The sequence below is a fragment of the Arvicanthis niloticus genome, chromosome X (assembly GCF_011762505.2).
Source record: "Arvicanthis niloticus isolate mArvNil1 chromosome X, mArvNil1.pat.X, whole genome shotgun sequence".
NCBI lineage: Eukaryota > Metazoa > Chordata > Mammalia > Rodentia > Muridae > Arvicanthis > Arvicanthis niloticus.
Window position 1 is genome coordinate 16,169,649 of NC_047679.1, and position 23,399 is coordinate 16,193,047.

Genomic DNA, 23,399 nt, shown 5'->3' on the forward strand with positions numbered 1-23,399 from the left:
AAGATAATTTTTAAGAGGGCTGACATTGTATTAAAGATATTGGTTCTAACTGCTTTTCTTTTTTCCCCTCTTTTATTGGATATAATATTTACATTTCAAATTTTATCCCCTTACCCCATTCCCCCCACCACCCAGGAACCCCATATCCCACCCCCCCCTCCTCCTGCGTCTATGAGGGTGTGCACCCACCTACCACCCCACTCCCCCTCCATACCCTCAGATTCCTCCCCCAACTCAGTGTTCAGCCTTCATGGGACCAAAGATCTCTTCTCCCACCTATGCCGAACAAGGACATCCTCCCCTACATATACAGCTGGAGTCATGTGTCCCTCCATATGTGCTCCTAGGTTGGTGGTTTAGACCCTGGGGAGCTCTGGCTGGTGGATATTGTTGCTCTCCTCATGGGGCCACCAACCCTTTCGGCTCCTTCAGTCTATTCTCTAACTTCTCCATTGGGAACCCTTGATCAGATTAATGGTTAGCTTTGAGTATCTGCCTCTGGGTATGTCAGACTCTGGGGGACCTCTAAGGAGACAGCCTTATCAGGCTGCTGTCAGCATTCTCTTCCTGTCATCCATATCAGTGTCTATTTTTGGTGACTGCACATGGGATGAATACCCAGGTGGAATGGTCTCCATACAACCTCTCCTTCAGATTCTGTCCCACACTTTGTCTCCATATTTGCTCCCTTGGGTGTTTTGTTACTCCTAAGAAAGACCTAGGCATCCACACTTGTTCTTTCTTCTTCATGAGCTTCATGTGGTCTGGTAGTTGAATCTTTGTTGTTTCAAACTTTTGGGCTAATATCTGCTTATCAGTGAATAAATACCATGTGTGTTCTTTTGTGATTGGGTTACCTCACTCATGATGATATTTTCTAGTTCCATCCATTTACCTAAGAATTTCTCAAATTCATTATTTTTAATGGCAGAGTAATATTCCATTGTGTAAATGTACCACATTTTTTTAATCCATTCCTCTGTTGAAGGACACCTGGGTTCTTTCCAGCTTCTGGCTATTATAAATAAGGCTGCTATGAACATAGTGGAGCATATGTCTTTTTTATATGTTGGGACATTTTCTGGGTATATGCCCAGGAGTGGTATAGTTGGGTCCTCAGGTAGTGCTATGTCCAATTTTCTGAGGAACCGCCAGACTGTCTTCCAGAGTGGTTGTACCAGCTTGTAACCCCACCAACAATGAAGGAGTGTTCCTCTTTCTTCACATCCTCGCCAGCATCTACTATCACCTGAATTTTTGATCTTAGCCATTCTGACTGGTGTGAGGTGGTATCTCAGTGTTGTTTTGATTTGCATTTCCCTGATGACTAAGGATGTTGAACATTTCTTAAGGTGCTTCTCGGCCATTCGTGTTTCCTCAGTTGAGAATTCTTTGTTTAGCTCTGTACACCATTTTTAATGGGGTTATTTTGTTGTTTGGCGTCTCATTTCTTGAGTTCTTGGTATATATTCCATATTAGCCCTCTATCAGATCTAGGATTGGTAATGATCTTTTCCCAATCTGTTGGTTGCCTTTTTGTCTTATTGACAGTGTCCTTTGCCTTACAGCAGCTTTGCAATTTGATGAGGTCTCATTTGTCAATTCTTGATCTTAGAGCATAAGCCATTGGTGTTCTGTTCAGGAACTTTTCCCCTGTGCCTAGGTATTCGAGGGTCTTCCCCACCTTCTCTTCTTTAGTTTCAGTGTACCTGGTTTTATGTGAAGGTCCTTTATCCACTTGGAGTTGAGCTTTGTACAAGAGGATAAGAATGGATTAATTTGCATTCTTCTACATGCTGACCTCTAGTTGAGCCAGCACCACTTGTTGAAAATGCTGACCTTTTCCCACTGGATCGTTTTAGCTCCCTTGTCAAAGATCAAGTGACCATAGGTGTTCAGGTTCATTTCTGGGTCTTCAATTCTATTCCATTGATCTTCCTGCCTGTCTCTGTACCAATACCATGCAGTTTTTATCACTACTGCTCTGTAGTGCAGTTTGAGGGATGGTGATTCCCCCAGAAGTTCTTTTATGGTTGAGAATAGTTCTCACTATCCTAGGTTTTTTGTTATTCCAAATGAATTTGTAAATTGCTCTTTCTATCTCTATGAAGAATTGATTTGGAATTTTGATGGGGATTGCGTTGAATCTGTAGATTGCTTTTGGCAGGATGGCCATTTTTACTATGTGAAGGGTGTCATTTCCCTATTTTTTTTCCTCAGCCTGTTTATCCTTTGAGTAGAGGAAGGCTACTGATTTGTTTGAGTTGATTTTATATCCAGCCACATTGCTAAAGTTGTTTATCAAGTTTAGGAGTTCTCTGGTGGAAGTTTTAGGGTCACTTAAGTATACTATCATATCATCTGCAAATAGTGAAATTTTGACTTCTTCCTTTCCTATCTGTATCCCTTTGACTTCCTTTTGTTGTCTAATTGCTCTAGCTAGGACTTCCAGTACTATATTTGATAGGTTAGGTGAGAGTGGGCAGCCTTGTCTAGTCCCTGATCTTAGTGGGATTGCTTCAAGTTTCTCTCCATTTAGTTTGATGTTGGCTACTGGATTGCTATATATTGCTTTTACTACGTTTAGGTATGGGCCTTGATTTCTTGATCTTTCCAAGACTTTTAACATGAAGGGATGTTGAATTTTGTCAAATGCTTTCTCAGCGTCTAGTGAGATGACCATGTGGTTTTTTTTTCTTTAAGTTTATTTATGTAGTGGATTACATTGATGGATTTCCGAATATTGAGCCATCCCTGCATTCCTGGGATAAAGCCTACTTGATCATGATGGATAATTGTTTTGATTGTTGTTGGATTTGGTTTGCGAGAATTTTATTGAGTATTTTTGCATAAATATTCATAAGAGAGATTGGTCTGTAGTTCTCTTTCTTTGTTGGGTCTTTCTGTGGTTTAAGTATGAGTGTAATTGTAGCTTCATAGAACGAATTGGGTAGTGTTCTTTCTGTTTCTATTCAATGGAATAACCTGAAGAGGATTGGTATTAGGTCTTCCTTGAAGGTCTGATAGAATTCTGCACTAAAACCATGTGGTCCTGGGCTTTTTTTGGTGGGGAGATTTTTAATGACTGCTTCTATTTCTTTAGGAGTTATGCGACTGTTTAGATGGTTTAATCTGCTCCTGGTTTAACTTTGGTACCTGCTATCTATCTAGAAAATTGTCCATTTCATCCAGATTTTCCAATTTTGTTGAGTATAGGCCTTTGTAGTAGGATCTGACGATTTTTTAAATTTCCTCTGTTTCTGTTGTTATGTCTCCCTTTTCAGTTCTGATTTTATTATTTTGAGTATTGTCTCTGTGCCCTTTGGTTAGTCTGGCTAAGGGTTTGTCTATCTTGTTGATTTTCTCAAAGAACCAGCTCCTGGTTTGTTGATATTTTGTAGAGTTCTTTCTATTTCAACTTGGTTGATTTCAGCCCTGAGTTTGATTATTTCCTGCCATCTATTCCTCTTGGGTATATTAGCTTCTTTTTGTTCTAACGTGTTCAGGTGTGCTATCAAGTTGTTAATGTATGCTCTTTCCATTTTCTTTTTGTGGGCACTTAGAGCTATGATTTTTCCTCTTAGTACTGCTTTCAGGGAGTCCCACAAGTTTTGATATGGTGTGTCCTCATTTTCATTAAATTCTAAAAAGTCTTTAATTTCTTTCTTTATTTCTTCCTTGACCAAGTTATCATTGAGTAGAGCATTGCTCAGTTTCCATGTGTATGTGGGCTTTTCGTTGTTTTTGTCCATGTCAAAGACGAGTCTTAGTCCATGGTGGTCTGATAGGGTACAAGGGATTATTTCACTGTTTTTGTACCTGTTGAGGCCTGTTTTGTGACCAATTATATGGCCTATTTTGGAGAAGGTACCATGAGGTGCTGAGAAGAAGGTATATTCTTTTTTTTTAGGATGACATGTTCTATAGATATCAGTTAAGTCCAATTGGTTCATAACTTCTGTTAGTTTCCTTGTGTCTCGGTTTAGTTTCTGTTTCCATGATCTGTCCATAGCTGAGTGTGGGGTATTGAAATCTCCCACTATTATTGTGTAAGGTGCATTGTGTGCTTTGAGCTTTAGTAAAGTTTCTTTTATGTATGTGGGTGCCCTTGCATTTGGGGCATAGATGTTCAGAATTGGGAGTTCATCTTGGTACGTTTTTCCTTTGATGAATATGAAGTGTCCTTCTTTATCTTTTTTTATTACTTTTGGTTGAAAAACGATTTTATTTGATATTAGCATCGCTACTCCAGCTTGTTTCTTGGGACCATTTGCTTGGAAGATTGTTTTCTAACCTTTTACTCTGAGGTAGTGTCTGTCTTTTTCACAAAGGTGTATTTCCTGTATGCAGCAAAATGTTGGGTCCTGTTTACGTATCCAGTCTGATAGTCTATATCTTTTTATTGGAGAATTGAGTCCATTGATATTAAGAGATATTAAGGAAAAATGAATGTTGTTTCCTGTTATTTTTGTTATTGGCAGTAGAGATATGTTTGTATAGCTACCTTCTTTTAGGGTTGTTGGAAGATTACTTTCTTACTTTTTCTAGGTTGTAGTTTCCCTCCTTGTGTTGGAGTTTTCCACCAATTATTCTTTGAAGTGCTAGATTTGTGGTAAGATATTGTGTAAATTTGCTTTTGTCATAGAATATCTTGATTTCTCCATCAATAGTGATTGAGAGTTTTGCTGAGTATAGTAGTCTGGGCTGGCATTTGTGTTCTCTTAGGGTCTGTATGATATCGGTCCAGGATCTTCTGGCTTTTATGGTCTCTAGTGACAAGTCTGGTTAATTCTTATAGGTCTGCCTTTATATGTTACCTTTTTCCCTTACTGCTTTTAGTATTTTTTCTTTGTTTTGTACATTTGATGTTTGACTATTATGTGGAGGGAAGTATTTCTTTTCTGGTCTAAACTATTTGGAGTTCTGTAGGCTTCTTGTATATTTATGGACATCTCTTTCTTTAGGTTAGGGAAGTTTTCCTCTATAATTTTGTTGAGGATATTTACTGGTCCTTTAAGTTGGGAGTCTTCTCCCTCATCTATACCTATTATCCTTAGGTTTGGCCTTCTCATTGTGTCTTGGATTTCCTGTATATTTTGGGTTAGTACCTTTTTGTATTTTCTTTGACAGTTGTGTCAATGTTTTCCATGGTATCTTCTGCACATGAGATTCTCTCTTCTATCTCTTGTATTCTGTTGGTGATGCTTGCGTCTATGACTCCTCATATCTTTCCTAGGTTTTCTATCTCCAGGGTAGTCTCCCTTTGAGATTTCTTTATTGTTTCTACTTCCATTTTTAGGTCTTGGATGGTTTTGTTTAATTCCTTCTCCTATTTGGTTGCATTTTCTTGCAATTCCTTAAGGGATTTTTGTGTTTCCTCTTTAAGGGTTTCTATCTGTCTACCAGTGTTCTCCTTAAGTTCTTTGAGAGTGTTATTTATGTCTTTCTTAAAGCTCTCTATCATCATCATGAGAAGTGATTTTAATTCTGAATCCTGCTTTTCTGGTGTGATGGGGTGTTCAGGGCTTGCTATGATGAGGAACTGGGTTCTGATGATGCCATGTAACTTTGGATTCTGTTGCTTACGTTCTTGTGCTTGCCTTTCGCCATCTGGTTAATTCTAGTGCTGCCTGTACTTGCTGTCTCTGACTGAATCCTGCCTTTCCAGTTATCTTGCTTGTGTCTGATCTCCTTGGGGTCCAGATGTCTCTGTGATCTTCTCCAGCTGCACTGAGTACAGTGGTACCTCTAGGATGCCTCAGGATATGGTGACTCCAAGGTAGCAGACCAGCTAGGTGTCTGCTGTTCTGGGTGCAGTGTCTCCTCTAGGATGTCTCAGGATAAGGTGCCCACTGATCTGAGTGCAGTGGCTCCTCTAGGATATCTCAGGATATGTTGTCTGACGCTCTGAGTTCAGTTGTTCCTCTGTGGCTCTGGGTTCCAGAATATCTTGGGCAGAATCTGGGGTTCACACAAGAGCAGACTGGGCAGAGGTCTGCTCCAGGCCTCAGATCCGGGAGAAGGGCAGAAGGTTAGTACTATTCTGCAGGGGCAGGGGGTTGGGTATCTGCTGGAATCTGAGGGCTCCGGGCACCCAGCTATGGGCTTAGGGCAATGTGTGGTCTTCCTATCTATGGCTCTAAGATCTGTGGAGCCTCCAGGATGTCTTCGGAGGAATCCGGGGTCCACACAAGAGCAGACAGGGCAGAGGTCTCATGAACTCTCCTCTTAACACTGCTTTTCTGTCTTTACCTGGTATTGGTATTGTATTAAAATAATACTGGCTTCATAGAAGGAGCTTAGAACTGCTCTTTGTCTACTTTTTGAATAATTTAATAAGAATTGACTGTAGTTCTTTGCAGATCTGTTAAGAATTTGCTGTTAATACATTTGGGCCTGCACTTTTGTAGTTAGAATGATTTTTATTACTGTTTCCTATGTTATAGTTCTGTTTAGGTTGTTAATCTCTTCTTGGTTTAACTTTGGTGGTTTGGGTAAATCTAGAAATTTGTTCATTTCTTCTAGATTTTTTTAGGTTAATGAGCTACAGGTTTTTAAAGTATTCCATTTTAATATTCTGAATTTCCTTATGTGTGTTATAAATGGTTCCCTGTTTATTTCTGATTCTGTTAATTTAGATCATCTATTTCTTGCAGTTTTCTCTTTTCTTCTTCTAGTTCTCCTCCACTTCCCCTCTTTTCAGACTCCCATCCACCATTCTTCTTCCATTTTCTTTCAGAAAAGGGCAACATATCAAATTGCAATAAGACTGTGCACATCCCTTCATATTGAGGCTGGATGCGGCAACCCAATAAGAGGAGAAAGGCCCCAAAAGTGGATAGAAGAGTCAGAGATAGCTCTGCTCTTTGTTCTTTTTTTATTTGATTCTTTGTGTTCCTCTCCTTCTCCCTGTCATCTCCACTGTAACCTTTTTAAATTCTAACTTTGGAAGCAGTTTGTTTTTTCTTTCTAGTATTCTAATATATGAAGGTAGGTTGTTTATTTAGGATTTTTCATTTTAATGTAGGTATTTGCAGTTTTAAATTGCTTGTTATCTGTGCACTGTTTTGCTGCATCTTTTAAAGTTTTAGTATGATCTACTTTTGTTTTAGTTTATATAAAGATCCTTTAAATCTTTTGTATACCTTTTAAATTTGATTTTATTTTATGTTATATATGTATGAAGGTTAGATGCCAACTTATGGAAATCAGTTTTCTTCTTCCACAGTATGGATCCCAGGGTTTAGTGGTAGGCATTTTATCTCACTGGCCCCATATCAAAGTCTTTGAAATTATATATATGATTATTTCTTTGATTCTTTTTGGGTATGTAATAATTTCTACCCAATTGTGAATTTTCCATATATCTTTCTGTTATTGATTTTTACCTTTGTAGTAGTTGGAGAAAATGCTTTGTATGTTTTATTCTCTTAGGGCTTATTGATACAGATGCATAAAATGTTATAGGCTGTTATTTTGTATATCAACTAAAAATATTAATAAAATAGAAAACTGCTGTAAAAATCTTAGTGCAGGCCAGTCACAATGGTTTATACCTGTCATCCCAACACTCAGGAGGCAGAAGCATTTGATATTTGAGGCTGGCCTTCGAAGCAGAATGAGATCTTGTCCCCCGCCCAAAGTTATTTGATTATTCATGCTTTGTTTATGCATTTTATATTCATTCTCATTGGTTTTTATAGCTGCTTTTATGTCACTTGCACACAGAATTAATTACTATCATTTGGTAATATGTTTTAAAATCAGAAAGTACCTTTGACCTTATATTTTAATATGCATTTTAAAATATATTTTCTTTCAATGCATAGACTTAATTATAATCTATACCTTATTACCTGTCCACTAAAATGTGAAGCTCAGAATGGAATTTCTTAGGCAAGTTATTTTACGTATGATCTGTTATTAAATTTTAAAAAATATGTGTAGGGATGGGTACACGTGCCACAACATTTGTGGAGGTCAGAGAACAACTTTGCACAGCTCACTCTTCCCACCTTTATGTTGGTTCTGGGAATCAAACCCAAGTCATCAGGCTTGCACAGTAAGCGTCTTTACCTGCTGAGCCATCCTACTGCCCCCTGTGTATCATCTCTTAAGTACAACTTCTGAACACAACTTTGCAAGGCAGGTGGCATTATCTATTATTTCAATGTTATGGGTTAAGACTCTGAAACTGTTCTTAGGCAACTACTGTGCCATCCAAAATTCCAAAGTACTTTTCTGACCCTAAGACACCAAGTCTTTAACTTCTTTGAGGTAGAAAACCTTCAGACCCAACAAAGTAATATTGGTGGCTTTTTCTGAAACTGCTGTGTTATTAGTATTCATCCTTTCTAAGAATAATTGAATCCTCTTTTTTTTTTTTTAAATAAAAAGCCAGAAGGTAAAGTTTTTACCTCTTTGTTGAAAGAGGAAGGTCTGAAAAATAGACTTCCTTTCTGTAGAGAAGTCCTCTGGAAAGAAGTAGGAGGAGAATTCTTTTGAGATTGTTACTCTTAGAGTTCTCTTCTAAGCTTGGGAGTGGCCTCAGAATTTTGTGTCATCAGTTGGGTCTTTCTAGACCATAGTCCCAATAAAAATCCTAAGTGTCTTGCCTATGGATTTTATGATAATCTGTATACTTCTATTTTTTTCTAAGATAGGATACTTGAATATAGATATTTTATTAGATCGTGGTCCTAGTTTACCTTAGTCATTTTGTTCCTATTATTTGTATTAAATATGTACTATTTACTTTTCCCATTATTTCACAAACAATAAATACCTACTATTCATTGTATGAGCTGCTTTAGTATAAAATCAAATATACATCCTTGGCCTCATTTGTAAATTAGATGCAGCAGATGTAGTAATTAGTTCCTAAGTACAATCTCCACTGCATCTCCACTGCAGGCATAAAACACAGGTTGCTATGGAGAACTGAGAAGGAGGACTCTGAATCAGATTATGAGAACAAGGGAAAGCATCTTTTAAAATTATTTATTTACATTCGCGCTATTGCCCCCCTTCTGGTCCCCCCTCCTACAGTTCTTCATCTCATTCCTCCTCTCACTTGCATCCAAGGGGGTGCTCTCCCCAAGGCCTCCCCCTTCCCTGGGGCCTCAAGTCTCTTGAAGAATAGGCACATCTTCTCCCATTGGAGCCAGACCAAGCAGTCTGGGGCCTCTGACCAGCCCGGGCATGCTACCTAGTGGGTGGCTCAGTCACTGGGAGCTCCCTGGGATGTGGGTTAGTTGAGACTGCTGGTCTTCATATGGGGTCACCCTCCCCTTCAGCTTCTTCAGCCTTTTCCTAATTCAACCACAGGAGTCCCAACTTCAGTCCAACGGTTGGGTGTATGTATCTGCATCTGTCTCAGTCAGCTGCTAGTAGGGCCTCTCAGAGGACAGCCATGCTAAGCTCCTGTTTGTAAATACACTGTAACATCACTAATAGTGTCAGGCCTTGGTGCCCCTCCCCTTGACATGGATCCCAAGTTGGGCTGTTCACTAGACTGCCTTTCCCTCAGTCTCTTCTCCATTTTTGTCCCTGCAGTTCTTTTAGACAGGAACAATTCTAAGTTAGAATTTTTTTTTACTGTGGGTTGGTATTCCCATTCCTCCACTTGATGCCCTGTCTTTCTACTGGAGATAGACTCTTCAAGTTCCCTCTCCCCATTATTGGGCATTTTGGCAAAGGTCACCCTATTGAGTCCTGAGAGTCTCTTACCTCCCAAGTATCTAGCACTTTCTAACCCCCCCCCCAGGCTGCATATTTCCATTCATTCTCCTGGCTTTCTGTGCTTCTCTCCTGGCCATCCCCCCATACCTGATCCTGTTCACCTTTCCCTTCCACCTCCCCTCTCCCACCCTGTTCCCTCCCTCCCTCTGCCTCAGATGATTATTTTCTTTCTCCTTCTAAGTGGGATTGAAGCATCCTCACTTGAGCCTTTCTGCTTGATAAACTTATGGTCTGTGGGTTGTATCCTAGGTATTCTGTACTTTTGTGCTAATATCCACTTATCAGTGAGTACATACCATGCATGTCCTTTTTGGTCTGGGATACCTCACTCAGGATATTTTCTAGTTCTATGCATTTGCCTGAAAAATTCATGATGTCCTTGTTTTTAATAGCTGAGTAGTATTCCATTGTGTAAATGAACCACATTTTCTGTATCCATTCTTTGGTTGAGAGACATCTAGGTTGTTTCTAGCTTCTGGCTATTATAAATAAGGCTTCTATAAACATAGTGGAGCATATGTTCTTGTGTTTTGGTGGAGCATCTTTTGGGTATGTGCCCCCAAGAGTATAGCTGGGTAGAACTATTTTGGTGGAACTATTTTCAATTTTCTGAGGAACCACCAGATTGATTTCCAGAGTGGTTGTACCAGTTTGCAATGGAGGAGTGTTCCTCTTTCTCCACATCCTCACCACCATGTGCTATCACTTGAGTTTTTGATTTTAGTCATTCTGATTGGTGTGAGGTGGAATCTCAGGGTTGTTTTGATTTGCATTTCCCTGATGACTAAGGACTAAATCTAGAGCTAAATTTTAAAAGGTGAGCCAAGTAACTCACCTGAGTGACTAAGAATTTGGTGAATGTAGAAGAAGGACTTTCATAATAAGGGTACAACTATAGAAAAGGCACAAAATATAAGATATTTAGGGACCTTCTGAAGTTGAATATGGATTAAGTAAATGAATATACATGAGGAGGAGGAAGGACTGAAGTATGTATCATTCTTCAGTCTTCTGGATGAGATTTAATTTATCTTGCCTTCACCTCTCCCTACAGTCTATCCATCCCTGGAGTCTGATGATGATGACCCTGCTTTAAAATCTCGACACAAGAAAAAAAAGAATTCAGATGATGCTCCATGGAGTCCTAAAGGTAATATAGTATTCTGTATCTTAAACGATGTAGGAGTAATCAAGTGAAAAAAAATAGATCAATGTAAAAGACTCATAATCTAAGAAGATCTTACTCGGTGACTCATTTACTTAGTCAGCAAGCATCTGTTACCTTTAGTATCATGTTAGGTGCCAGGCCTGAATTGATTGTGTGACATTGTGTAATCTAGCTAGGAAAATAACTGTTGTTTTTAAATCATATGGCTTGAGATGAAGGAAACCTGGAGAGTTCACTAAGCCATCTAACACTTCTAAGAACATTCTGCTAACTGTCATTCCAGCCCCTCCATGATAATTTTGTTTTCAAGGAGGAAAATTATACAGACTCTTTGGGCTCTGCAAGAGTCCCAAGATTGTCAACTACTAGTTGACAATAAGATAAGACGTTATCTCTGAGGAAGGGAAGGAAGAGAAGGAAAGTAGGTACCTGAAGTGAATATGGAATTTTAAGAGAGAAAATAATTTTTTTCATCTCACTGGTTGGGCTATTTACACTAAAGAACATTTGAGGGCTTTTTAATTTTTGAGTATGTATGATGTATGTTTCTGTGTATAGTATTTGTGAATGTGCATGTTCACTCCTGTGTGATTGTTTATATATATATGCAGTTGTGTGTATGTGGAGTTGAGAGAATAACCTCAGGTGTGGGCCCTTGTCCTCCCACCTTGTTTGTGGCAGGATCTCTTCTTGTTCAGTGCTAAATACCCCTATTTTCAGGGATTCTCCTATCTCTGCCTCCCATCTCATTATAGGCATTCTGGGATTATAGATGTATGTTACCACATCCAGTTTGGGAATCCAAACTCCAGTTCTCATCTTATGTGGCAAGTGCTTTGCCATTAAATTATCTGCTATAGTCCATGGTACTTTTACTTCTTAATAAACTACACAAATGTTAGTGGCCTAAAAGAATATATATCATTTCTCATAATTTTCTTTTAAATAACTTTTAATCTAGAACAGTTCATCTTAGTTTTGCTAGTTTTTTTTTTTTATAGAAACTGATATAATTGTTCTGTATCATCTTCTAGGTTTGTCTATTTGCTTTCATGTAATGTTGGCTTTTTTAAAAGATTCTGGTTATTTCTCATGTAAATTTTTTTCTCATTTTAATATATTTTTATATATCATTTTTTTATATTCTTGTATTTTTCTAAATCTCAAAATACTATAAATAGTTAGCTTGCTTTTAATTTCTTTTTTTATTTTTTATTTTTTTTATTTGCTTTTAATTTCTTAATGACTCAAATATTGCTGCAGTTCACACATGCTTGCTAGGTGCGGTTGATTTTGCCTTTAATATCTGTACAGAGAGACAGGTGGCTCTCTCTGAGTTCAAGGCTAGCCTGGTCTATGTAGCACATTTTCAGGGCTACATAGAGAGACCCTTTCTCAAGAAAACAACACACTGTAAGTTCATACTTGGTATCCTATATGTGTTGGTACTATCTCAATTTCACCAGTTTTCTTTCTTGTGACTAGCTTATACCCTGCAAAGGAAGACTTAGACACTGTGTGAATATCCAATTCTCTAGAACCAGTGTTTCATAAAGACTTGGACACTGGTGATATTTTGAGTTTTATAACTAATTCCACATTTGTAAGCTTGCGGCATTCTTGTTGTATATGTGTGTGTTTGTCTGTCTACCTGGATATGTTCATGTGTATTTGGATGCACATGTTTTGATTAATGTGCAATTAGTTTTGTCTGACTATTCAAAACATGCTTACCTTTTAAAAGTATATTATAGAGCCATTTGAGATGACTCAATAGCCTCTAACAGCCTGAGTTTGATCTCCAGGACCAACATTTTAGAAGGAAAGAACTGACTCCTACAAGTTGTCTTGTGACCCTCACAGTTGTGTCATGGTGTACATGCACAGTGTGAGTGTGGATGTCAAAGGACTTCAGTATGAATGAGGAAATAGCTCGGTAAAGTGCTTATTTGTGCAAATATGAAAACTAGAGTTCAACAACCAGCACCCACATAAATTAAAAAACAAAACCAACTAGCATTGATGATGCACACTTGTTATCACAATACTGGGGAGGCACTTGCCCATTCATACTATCTGTCATTGCTCTATCATGTGGGAAGCAAGATCTCTTGTTGTTCACTACTGCATACCCGCTGACTACTTGGCCCATTGTCTTCTACCACTACTCTTGTCTCTGCCTCCTGTCTTACTCTAGGAGCACTAGAATCACAGACAAAAGCTACTGCATCTGGCTTTATGTGGGTTCAAATAATTTGAATTTGGATCTTCATATTTGCAGGACAGATACTTTGCTCACTGAGCCATTTCCCAAGCATCCTTGTTTTTTAAAATGTTGTTCTATTATTACTGAGGTTGGCATGTGTGTGGAGATCAAAGGATAACTATGGAATTGGTTCTCTCCTTTCACCTTTATGTGGAGTCTAAGGAATGAACTCAAGTCATCAAACTTTTTTTTGTTTTTAAATGTGTGTGGGGCTGGTGATTGAGCCCTGGTCCTCATGCTTACACAATATGCACTTTACCAAGCTGTCTCCTCAGCCCTGGCTGGGTTTATTTGTAAAGAAAAGCTTTATATCTTCACCTGAAGATACTTGTTGCTCCTAAAAGATGCTTATTGAAAAAGATAAGCAAGTAACAATTTCTTTAAATTCAGTATTGTTAAGATGCTATTAAAAAGTTATGCCAAGAACTTAAGAGTTCATTGATTTATGTCTATAACATAATAATCTTCAATAGGTAGTATGTGCTACATATCAAGTCATTTGTACCAATTATAAATTCTGAGAAAGAAAAGATCAGTGGAATCAGTGAGGTCCCACATATTTTATGTAAACTTTATATAGCATACTTTTGAGGGATAGGTATGTTTTAAATAGGCAAATGGAAACTAGATCTGAATAGGCAGTTCATATGATAAGTGTGAGTACAGAGGGAAGGGTAATGCAATGTTCTACTCTGGAAGTACAATAAGGAAGCCATTTGTCTGAAGAAGTGGAAAGTAAAGGTGTTTAGACTGTTTTCTGCAGCTATAACAGAATATTACAACTGAGTAAATTCTAAATAAAAGACTTTTTCTCATGGTTCTAGAAGCTGGAAGGTGCATGATGCTGGCATGGTATAGGCTTTCATGCTAAATTGTTCCATAAGTAGAAAGTATCATATAGCAAAAGAGTAGGAGGAAAAAAGAGAGTTGAAATACACCCCTTTTAATACCTAACCCATGCGTACAATAATATCTTTATATCATTCAAGAAAACAGCGCTATCATGACCTAATTGCCTCTTAAAGCTCTCCCTTCTAATACTGTTGAAATGATAAGTTTCCACATGAATTTTGGAGAGAGTGTTTAAACCATAGCAGTAGGTGAGGAAACAGGTTTGGGAAATTAGGTAAGTCGGGAACAACAAGGACGTAAAAGCACATGAACAATGATAAATTCCAGTTCAAGGAGGTTAATTTGTATTCATGTATGCCTTGGTCATTAAATAGGACTCTGAAAAGCTAGAAGCAAGAAGAACAATATAACTACTTTTGGAATAGTTGGAAGTTGAAGAATATAATTGGCAAATAGATTAGCATCCTGTTTCCCTTACAGCTCGTGTGACTCCAACCCTACCCAAGCAGGACCGTCCTGTTCGTGAGGGGACCAGAGTTGCCTCCATTGAGACAGGTTTGGCTGCAGCAGCTGCAAAGCTTGCCCAACAGGTAAGTGGTGACACCTAGCTGGTGGCCCTTCTACTGATAACTTAGAGCCTCAAAATTTAGACCTGTAAGGTGGTAGGATCCTCCTGTTATGGATAATCTTTGATCTTTGTCTTTGGCAGTATCCTGACCCCTCCTTATATCCTTTACATCCCAGCTTTGTGGCAAGCTACTTCCATAGATTACCTAGTTGACATGAATTAGAATAAAGATGAGATCAAAGAAGTATCCTTGTTGATGTCACTTGCCCTCCTAAGTATATATAATTCCCACAGATGGAGTGGGAGGGAGGGTCAGTTTTCTTTGCAGGTGTGGTCCCTGGTAGGTCACCCATGCCCCAATGGAGGCCCCACACCCATGTATAATGGACAGCTAAATTTGACTCAGTGAGTTATTTAAAAAACAACATATGAAATTGGGAGGGATACATGATTGGAGAGAATCTGTAAGTTTTTGGAGGTAGGGGAGGCAGGCATGAATATGATCAATACATATTGCATGCATGTATAAAATTCTCAAATAAGAAGTAAAAAAAAAACAATGGGAAAAAAAATCTGTGGATAGAAAAAGCTAGATCTGTCATTTGCTTTCAGATTTAGTCCTGAGGAAGTGACTCAGTTGAGTAGTTAAGTTTTGAGTCACTCACCAGTTTTGGAAATTGGCCTTTTATAAAGATCTTTTTTTTATACCTTTTATCAAATATTATTACCTTGATCTCTACCCCCTGCTTCTCAAGATGACAAAATTCACCATTTTTCATTCACTGAATCAATTTTACCTCTTAACATTAGTTTACAAAGCTCTTTAACATGTAGTTTGCTCAGAAACCCTAGGAGATGAAGTGTTTGGTTCTTTAACAATATCCACATAGCTCCTCATGCCACATCCTACAGCTTAGAGTACTATTGAGCATCTATCTTATGTAGGTGCCCTTATGTACAGTGTCTAATATAATATTCCCAATAGTCTTATTCAATAGATGATATTTTCATCATTTTACAGGTGAAGAATATGAGGCTCACTTTAAGTGACTAGCCCAGTAAATGGAGGAGACAAGATTCAAACTCATATCCTCTAACTTCAAATTTCATGCTACTTGAGTTTTAAGTAAAGTGAAATAAATAGTTAAATGTCTATATCTTTGAGTAATTATATCCTACATAAATGAAATTTAAGAACTGTTTTTCTTATGATGTTCTATAGAGCTATAAAGTTTCTGAGAAATGTCTTAGAGCTAACAGAGTTCAAGCAGAGCATTTAAGAGATCAAGTGACTTTTCTTTGAATAAAACTTCCCCTGCCATTCATCAGTGCCACATAAGATGTAACTTTTAAATAAAGATTTTCTATTGCTTTAAACAAACAGATGAAAATGTAAAAACTACCCTTAGTGCTTTCTAGGGAGTAAGTACTATTTGGGTTGATAATACTTTTAAGAAGAGGCTTTAAAGTTGGGGGAGGTGTGGGAATGAGGAAGGATTCCAGGAAAATGTTACTCCTTGCTAGAGCTCATAAAGCCCTCTTTGTTTGGTCTAGAGGGACTTCTCTCTAATCTCCTGACTACCCTCCGATGTCTATCTATCATTTATGCCAGCCATACCCACTACAGTGTCCATGATTTATCCCATGTAGCAAATTGCCTCATGCCTTTATTAGCACAAAACCATTCCTTTTGCCCACTCACATCACCTACTACCACCTTATTTCTTTGATCTTCATCTGTACTTTTCTATAGCATTATCACATGGTACTTATGATCATAAGGATATTTTACACTCTTTAGATATACTTATTTTAACTTGGTATCCTCATTTTAATAGACACATGACAAATCAGTGTTGGAATAAATAAATGAATGAATGAAAAATGAAAATTTTCTGGATTGGAAACTTCATATTAGAAGATGAGTATAAGTAAAGTTATGAAGTGGATTCTTGTCAGTCGCTGGTGGCGCACGCCTTTGATCCCAGCAGTCAGGAGGCAGAGGCAGATGCAGAGGCAGGCAGATCTCTGGGTTTGATGCCAGCCTGGTCTACAGAGTGAGTTCTAGGACAGCCAGGGCTACACAAAAAAGCACTGTCTCAAAAAACAAAACAAAAAAGTAGATTCCAGAGCCTGAAAGATATATCTGCTTAGACTACCAAGCATTATGGCCTAAATTTGATTCCAGGACCTACAGGATAGAAGAAGAGAACCTACTCCTGAAAGTTGTCCTCTGACCTCAACACTTGTCATGGCATGTGTATACACATAGACACACACACACACACACACACACACACACACACTAATCAAACAAATGTATAAAAATAACATTCTGGAACAGCTGCAACTGGCCTTACATAATTTCTCTGTTTCTCAATTATTTTATGATCTCGAAGATTAAATGAAGGGAGGGTGGGGGGGTGGGGGTGGGGGTGTGGGGGTGTCTTCCTAAGAATTACACTTGATATAAAATAAGGCTTAATGACCTTCAGTCTTTATCATTATGGGTTGTCTAGGTAGCCACAAAGTACAATAACATGAAATTTTGAATTTGGTTGGGAGCTTCATAGCATCTTTTTCAATGAAGAACTTGAAGACTTGTCTTGTCTTGTTTTTGTTTTCCAAGACAGGATTTCTCTGTGTAGGCCTGGTTGTCCTGGAACTCTCTCTGTGTAGATCAGGCTGGTCTTGAACTCAGAGTTCTACCTGCTTCTGTCTCCAAGTGCTGTGACTAAGGGCATGCACCACCACTGCCTAGCCAAAATTCATTCTTATATTGGTGAGAAAAGATTCCTGCTAAGGATATGGCTGAATAGAGCAGATTCTGAAACCAGAGTCTGCATCTCAGCTTAAAAACCTCATTACATATCTAACCTTGGGAAAATAACTTATGGTTGGAGAGATGGCTCAGCAGTTAAGAGCACTGGCTGCTCTTCCAGAGGACCCAGGTACAATTCTCAGCAACCACATGGCAGCTCACAACTGTCTGTAACTCCAGTTCTAAGGGATTTGGCACTCTCACATACACATACATGTAGGCACAATATCAATGCTCATTTTTTTAAAAAGGAAAATAATGGGTAAAGATAAAGTTTCTTTATCCTTAGAATGGAAGTATAATTCTTAATTCTCATTCTTAAAATTATTAAATGAATAATTAAGGAGCAGTGCTTGCATGTATTACTAATAATTCTCATTCCTCGGAAATTTCTCTGGTAGCCATAACCTAACAAATCTTCTGAGTCTAGGCTTTTGTTGCCAAGAGAAGGCTGAAGAATATAGTCATGGAGTTGATGTGTGTGGCTGGTGTGCGTGACATTTTAGAAAGTAAACTCATGGGCATGCTGTCAGTACCACCTGCTCAGGGCTCCACATGCCCATTGTCCAGGTACCTACTACACAGTAGATAGTAGAGCTATACAGCAGTAAGTGGATAAGATACAAGATACTGGAAGAAGTGGCACAACTTCATATTTGTTTGTTCTACACAAAGTGAGATATTAGATTCAATGACTTAAAAGAATTATCAAGTCATCAAAATGAAAAAATAACTGTTATAAGAAATAGAGAATAATAATTAACTACTTTGCTGAGTTCCTTTCACGTGGAAAAACTTTTTTGTCATTTAAGCTTTCTAGCAATTCTGAAAAGCAGGTATTACTTTACCTACTTGCAGACAAGGCAGCTGAGATTCAGAAAGGTTAGTAACTTTAAAGTCACCTAATTTAGGAAATAGAAGCCTGGGTTTGAATTCACATTTACTTTATTCCAAAGCTAACACTTTATTTTCAGTTCATTTTGAAAAGATTTATAAGATCATTAGATACTATATCTGACTACTTTTCCATGAGGATTTGTGTTTAAATTACTTATTATCCTTGCACTTCTGTTTTGTTATTTGTAAAATGAAGCAGTTCACCCCCCACCCCCGCAACACACACTTAGGACTTTTATAAGAATATAGTAAATAATGTGCCTAAGCTGCTGCTGTAAATTTAGTTATTAAAAATGTCCATAGTTTGCCAAAACCCATCTTCAAAATCATTTACAGTTCTCTTGACATTTTACTATTAAGTGATAGTGAGGATCTAAGGGTGAATGATATCAAAGAAATCACTGTACGTGTTGGAAGGCCTGTATTATGTGTCCATACAAGGTGGACTTAGAAAGAGTAGGGGAAAGGGGCAGGATGCAAAAACATATTGACCCCTGTTTTTTTCTTATTTTCTTTTTCTTCTTTTTTCTTTTTTTTTTCCATTCTTTCATATCTCTGCCAACTTGGCTTATCTTTCAGGAGCTGCAAAAGGCCCAAAAGAAGAAATATATCAAGAAGAAGCCTTTGCTGAAAGAGGTAGAACAGCCTCGCCCTCAAGATTCCAGTGCCATGATGGCAATGCCTGCACCAACACTGGCTACTGCACCCCAGCCTGTCACCTCCTCCTCACCCCAGCCACCTCCTGAGCCTAAACAAGAGGCTCTGTCAGGAAGTCTTGCTGACCATGAGTATACTGCTCGTCCCAATGCCTTTGGCATGGCTCAGGCAAATCGCAGCACCACACCCATGGCCCCTGGAGTCTTCCTCACCCAGCGGCGCCCTTCAGTTGGCTCCCAGAGCAGTCAGGCAGGACAAGGTACATGACCCAAATGAAGATTAAAATGAGAGCTCTTAAAAGCTCCCTGGTTTAAATCTTAAGTGGTCTAGTAGATCAGAATACCAGGAAGCCAAACTTCAGATGCTTGGATACAGCTCAGTAGGCCATGAAGAGGCAATTAACTGAATTTAAATAGAAGTAATACTATATTTGAAAGATTCTTCTGGTGGTCATAGTGGAGAATGGACTAGAAGTAGTCTATACATCCATTCAGAAAGGACTGAGGAAACACAACTGTGTGACATCTGGTCAGAGTAATGGAGAGATGATAAATGGAAAGAATAGTTGTAATAATGCAGAATGTGAAGAAAGTATTTGATCTGGGGAGACAGAAAGATGTATGAAAGAGAGAATTCAAGTCCTCCTTTTCCTCCCATTGGCCAGAATCCAATCTGTAGATGGATGTACTTCAAGGATACTGAGCTTGGTTGTGATGTTTAGGATCAACTAGAACAGGGGTTTTTAACGAAAGAAAGCCCTGAACATGGCATCCTCAGGGACACAGAACTAACACTGGTGATCAGGATTAACACAAATGACATAGAAGCATATTGACCTCCTTAAAAATTTTCTGAGGAAAGTGATTGAACCCAAAGTAAGTGATGGGAGACAGCCAGAAAACTAGAACTATAGTGACTATGAGTGTTGCAGCAATCAGAGAAGGAGTAGCCAAGCATGTGACACTGAATAGAAGTGGCTAAAGAGGATTCCTTGCCTGAGATGGTGTAAGGATGAAGAGCTCTGATGAGAGAGAAAAACAAAGCATGGAGGTGTGGCACAATAGCAGTTGGTGCTAACGTTGCTCATAAAGCCTCTGCTTACTTTGGCTCTTCCTTACAGGAAAGCGTCCTAAAAAGGGCCTGGCCACAGCAAAGCAGAGACTCGGCCGCATCCTGAAAATCCACAGAAATGGCAAGTTACTTCTGTGAGATGAGCCCCATCATGTCCTACTTCTTCATCCTTCACCCCCATTGCCTTCTTCGTTGTCAACTCGGGGCACTCCTGGATCCTATGAGCCCCGGACAAGGTGCATTGTCCTGCTTTCTTGGGACTGACCAAAGGCATGGACTATCCCCAACTCTCTTCCCACTTCCCCTATGAATATCCTACCTTCTTTTTCCATACCCATAAGTAGCAGGTAGATGGGAGAGGTTTCCAACTGACAAGAACCTTTTCCTGCTCCACCCACATATTTCGCTTACACCTTGTCTTTATTCTTTTCCACCACTCCTCCATATGGAAGGAATGATGAGGAGCAGCATAAAGGGAGTCTGGGCCCATCAGTTTCCTCCACCATGGAGTGAGAGGCCCAGTGCTCAATATTTTCTGCACCTCCAGCTCTGTCTCTAAGACTGCCCACCTCCACCCATTCCTACCCCTTCCTCACAACCAATGGATATACCCTACCTTCAGTCTTGTTCTTAATAGAAGGTTGTGGTCTTTATCTCCTTTTACCTCTTTTCATGACAAAAATGAAGAGGGTCTTTATGATCCTATTATGGGCCATCTCCAGAGCTGGCCTAGAAAAGCTGACTTTATCTGTCTTTGCGGGGGAAGGAGATTCCTTTTACTTTTCAAGGTGGGAAAAAGGACAGATAACCAAGCCTTTGACCATGATTGTTGCCTATCCCACCAGAGGAAACTACTTTTATCTGACTGCACATGAAGTCCCTGTGATGATCTTTAGGAATTTGCCTGTATTTTTGAGGTCCTATAGAACATTATCCCCATAGCTATCACTGAGTTCCAGCAGGTACAAACTCACCACCTAGAAATTTGAAGTACCTGTCACATTGATAATTCTGGCTCCTGCCACCCCATCTGTACCACAAAAGCACAGCCTGGACCTTCTGAAGGGGGTATGGTGAGATAACCTAACCCTGCAGGGTCATTATCAGGAACTTCCATGTTTCTTTCCCTGTCTGAGCTTAGTCTAAAGATTTCAGGACTAAGATCTTCACCCTTGGGACTTTCCACTTCCAGACCACAGGCCAACATTCAAGCATAGAGCAGATAGGCTATTCAAGTCTGACATTAGAAACAATGCCCATCTGTGAAGTAGCAGATATTCTGACCCACTTTTCTCTCCTTTCCTTTGTGATTGTCACTGTTTTCCAGACAGTGTCTCCCACCTCCCTCTTGTCTTGCCTTACTGGCAATCTGGACTTGATGGAGACTGCCCCTTCTGAACAACCCATTTTGGCACTGCCCAAGTGGGAGTGTCCTCTACCTTCCACTAGTCCTCATCCCAGTTTGCCTAGTGCTTCTGGGTAATTTAACAGCTATGATGCAGACCACAGGGAATTTGTGAGGCCTCTGTGTTATTTTTTATGTTTGTAGCTTATCTTTCTTTTTTCTATAGAGCTATCCCCTCCATCCTTGTTGGAATGGGGGGTACTTTTAGCATATTTGCTTTTTCAACCTTGGGGACCCCCAGGGGCCAAGCAGTCCTCCTTTAGTCACACCAAAGGCAAAAGGCCTGGCTACCTCCCCTTTAGCACGTGAGGTCCCTACTCCCCTCCTTTCTACTCAGCTTTGCTTATCTTGGAGATTTCAAGGCAGCAGTGGGGAAGTAAGGGGAAAGCAGGAGAAGCTTCTAACCCTGTATGGGCAACTTCCTGACTAAAGGCTGACTGTTGTCACCAAAAACTGGTCCCTAGCCCTTTCACCCATTAAAATTTCCTCTTGATCTTTCAAAGGCAGCTAATTGCTAGCACCCTCGCCCCACCCATTCCAGGCCTCTTTTCCCTCTGTTTCTTTGTTAGAAGGTTCTGTGGAGCTGAAACCCAGCCTCTAATGGGGTTTGTTTAGTTTAGTTGGGTTCTCAGAGTCTCCTGTTATTTTGTGTTGTTTCCAATGAAAAGCAAGTTTACCCTCAAAGTTATGCTTTTCCAAAGAAGCTAGTGTGTTGGTGTTGTTGCTGTTATTGCTGTTGTTGCTGTTGTTGTTGTTGTTGTTGTTGTTGTTGTTGTTGTTGTTGTTGTTTTGTTTGTTTTGTTTTTATGTTTCAGGTTCTAAGTGAAGTGAGGTGGAGAGGAGTTGGGAATAACCAAGGTTTAGAACATGGTGAGATAGTTACCTCTGATCTGCAATCCCCAGCAGAGAGCTGGGGTAGGATAAGAGGGCAGAAAGGATTTCTATTCACCTTTAATATATTTTTACAAAAAAGCAAACAATTTAAAAACAAACCCACCGCTTCTGTACATGTCTAAATATATTTTTAGAAGTGGGTAGGATTGTGATTTCTGATGCAGGGCCTTTTTATAAATAGGTTAGAGTAGCCTCATCCAGATTTCTCTGTTGTTTGTTCCCCTTGTTTTTTCTTATGTTGTGTTACTAATGTAATTTATATATTTTTTAGATCTCCCTTTCCTGTAGAGATAAAAAGTGATTTATCTTGGCAATTTTGTTGTTTGACATTATTATTGGTGATGGGGTAGGGGGGTGGTCATGGGGGGCAGTGGGGATTGGGGGTTGGGGGCGGTGCTGCTGCTGCTGCTGCTGCTAAGGTACAGAGTTCAGAAAGTTACTTTCCTTTTTACTATCATTCAGCAGTTTATAAGTGGTCATTTCCATGGTTATTTCCCAACATTATATTTGAGATATGAATTTGGCAGGATCCTGTCTTCAAGGGCACAGTTTAAACACATAAAATACTTAACTAAAAGTAAAATAAGCAGAAAATAAAAGGTATAACAATTCAGTGGTCCTGAGAAGTTCAGTGAGAAGGCTTTCAATCATTTTCATGAGCACTTCTTATGAACATAATACTGAGTATACATGATAATGTGTTTCATTATGATATCCTCATACATGTATATAATATACTTTGATCATACTTACTCCCCCAGTAACTAACTCTTTACTACCCCTTTCCCACTCCTACTAATCTCCTTCCCAATCAGTCCCTCTTCCATTATTGTCTTTTCTTTCTTTCTTAGCCACTGAGTTTAATTAGGGCTGCTTACAGAAGCATGGAAGAGAGGTTATTTACTGGAACATGAGTACCTCACCAGTGGATACCACTGGCACCTTACCACTGAAGAAAATATCTCTTTCTCCCCCAGCAGCCATCAGCTGCATTCATATCCTTAGTGAGCAGTGAAACCTTGTGGTCCCCTCCCCTCTCCATGACAGAATACTGACAGC

The 23,399-nt window shown here is 39.2% G+C and overlaps 1 protein-coding gene across 6 annotated transcripts in view; it reads left to right on the top strand.

The window, feature by feature from the left end:
- Window positions 1-22,654, top strand: part of Phf8 (PHD finger protein 8) — a 117,878-nt gene extending 95,224 nt beyond the window's left edge. For all 6 annotated transcript variants that reach the window (XM_076918619.1, XM_076918618.1, XM_034485171.2 and 3 more), the window contains 4 exons: window positions 10,796-10,891; window positions 14,508-14,617; window positions 18,893-19,229; window positions 20,091-22,654. In XM_076918619.1, the coding sequence (XP_076774734.1) occupies window positions 10,796-10,891; window positions 14,508-14,617; window positions 18,893-19,229; window positions 20,091-20,179 (632 nt within the window). In that variant the 3' untranslated portion in view covers window positions 20,180-22,654. The remainder of the gene's footprint in view (window positions 1-10,795; window positions 10,892-14,507; window positions 14,618-18,892; window positions 19,230-20,090) is intronic.
- The last annotated feature ends 745 nt before the right edge of the window (window positions 22,655-23,399 follow it).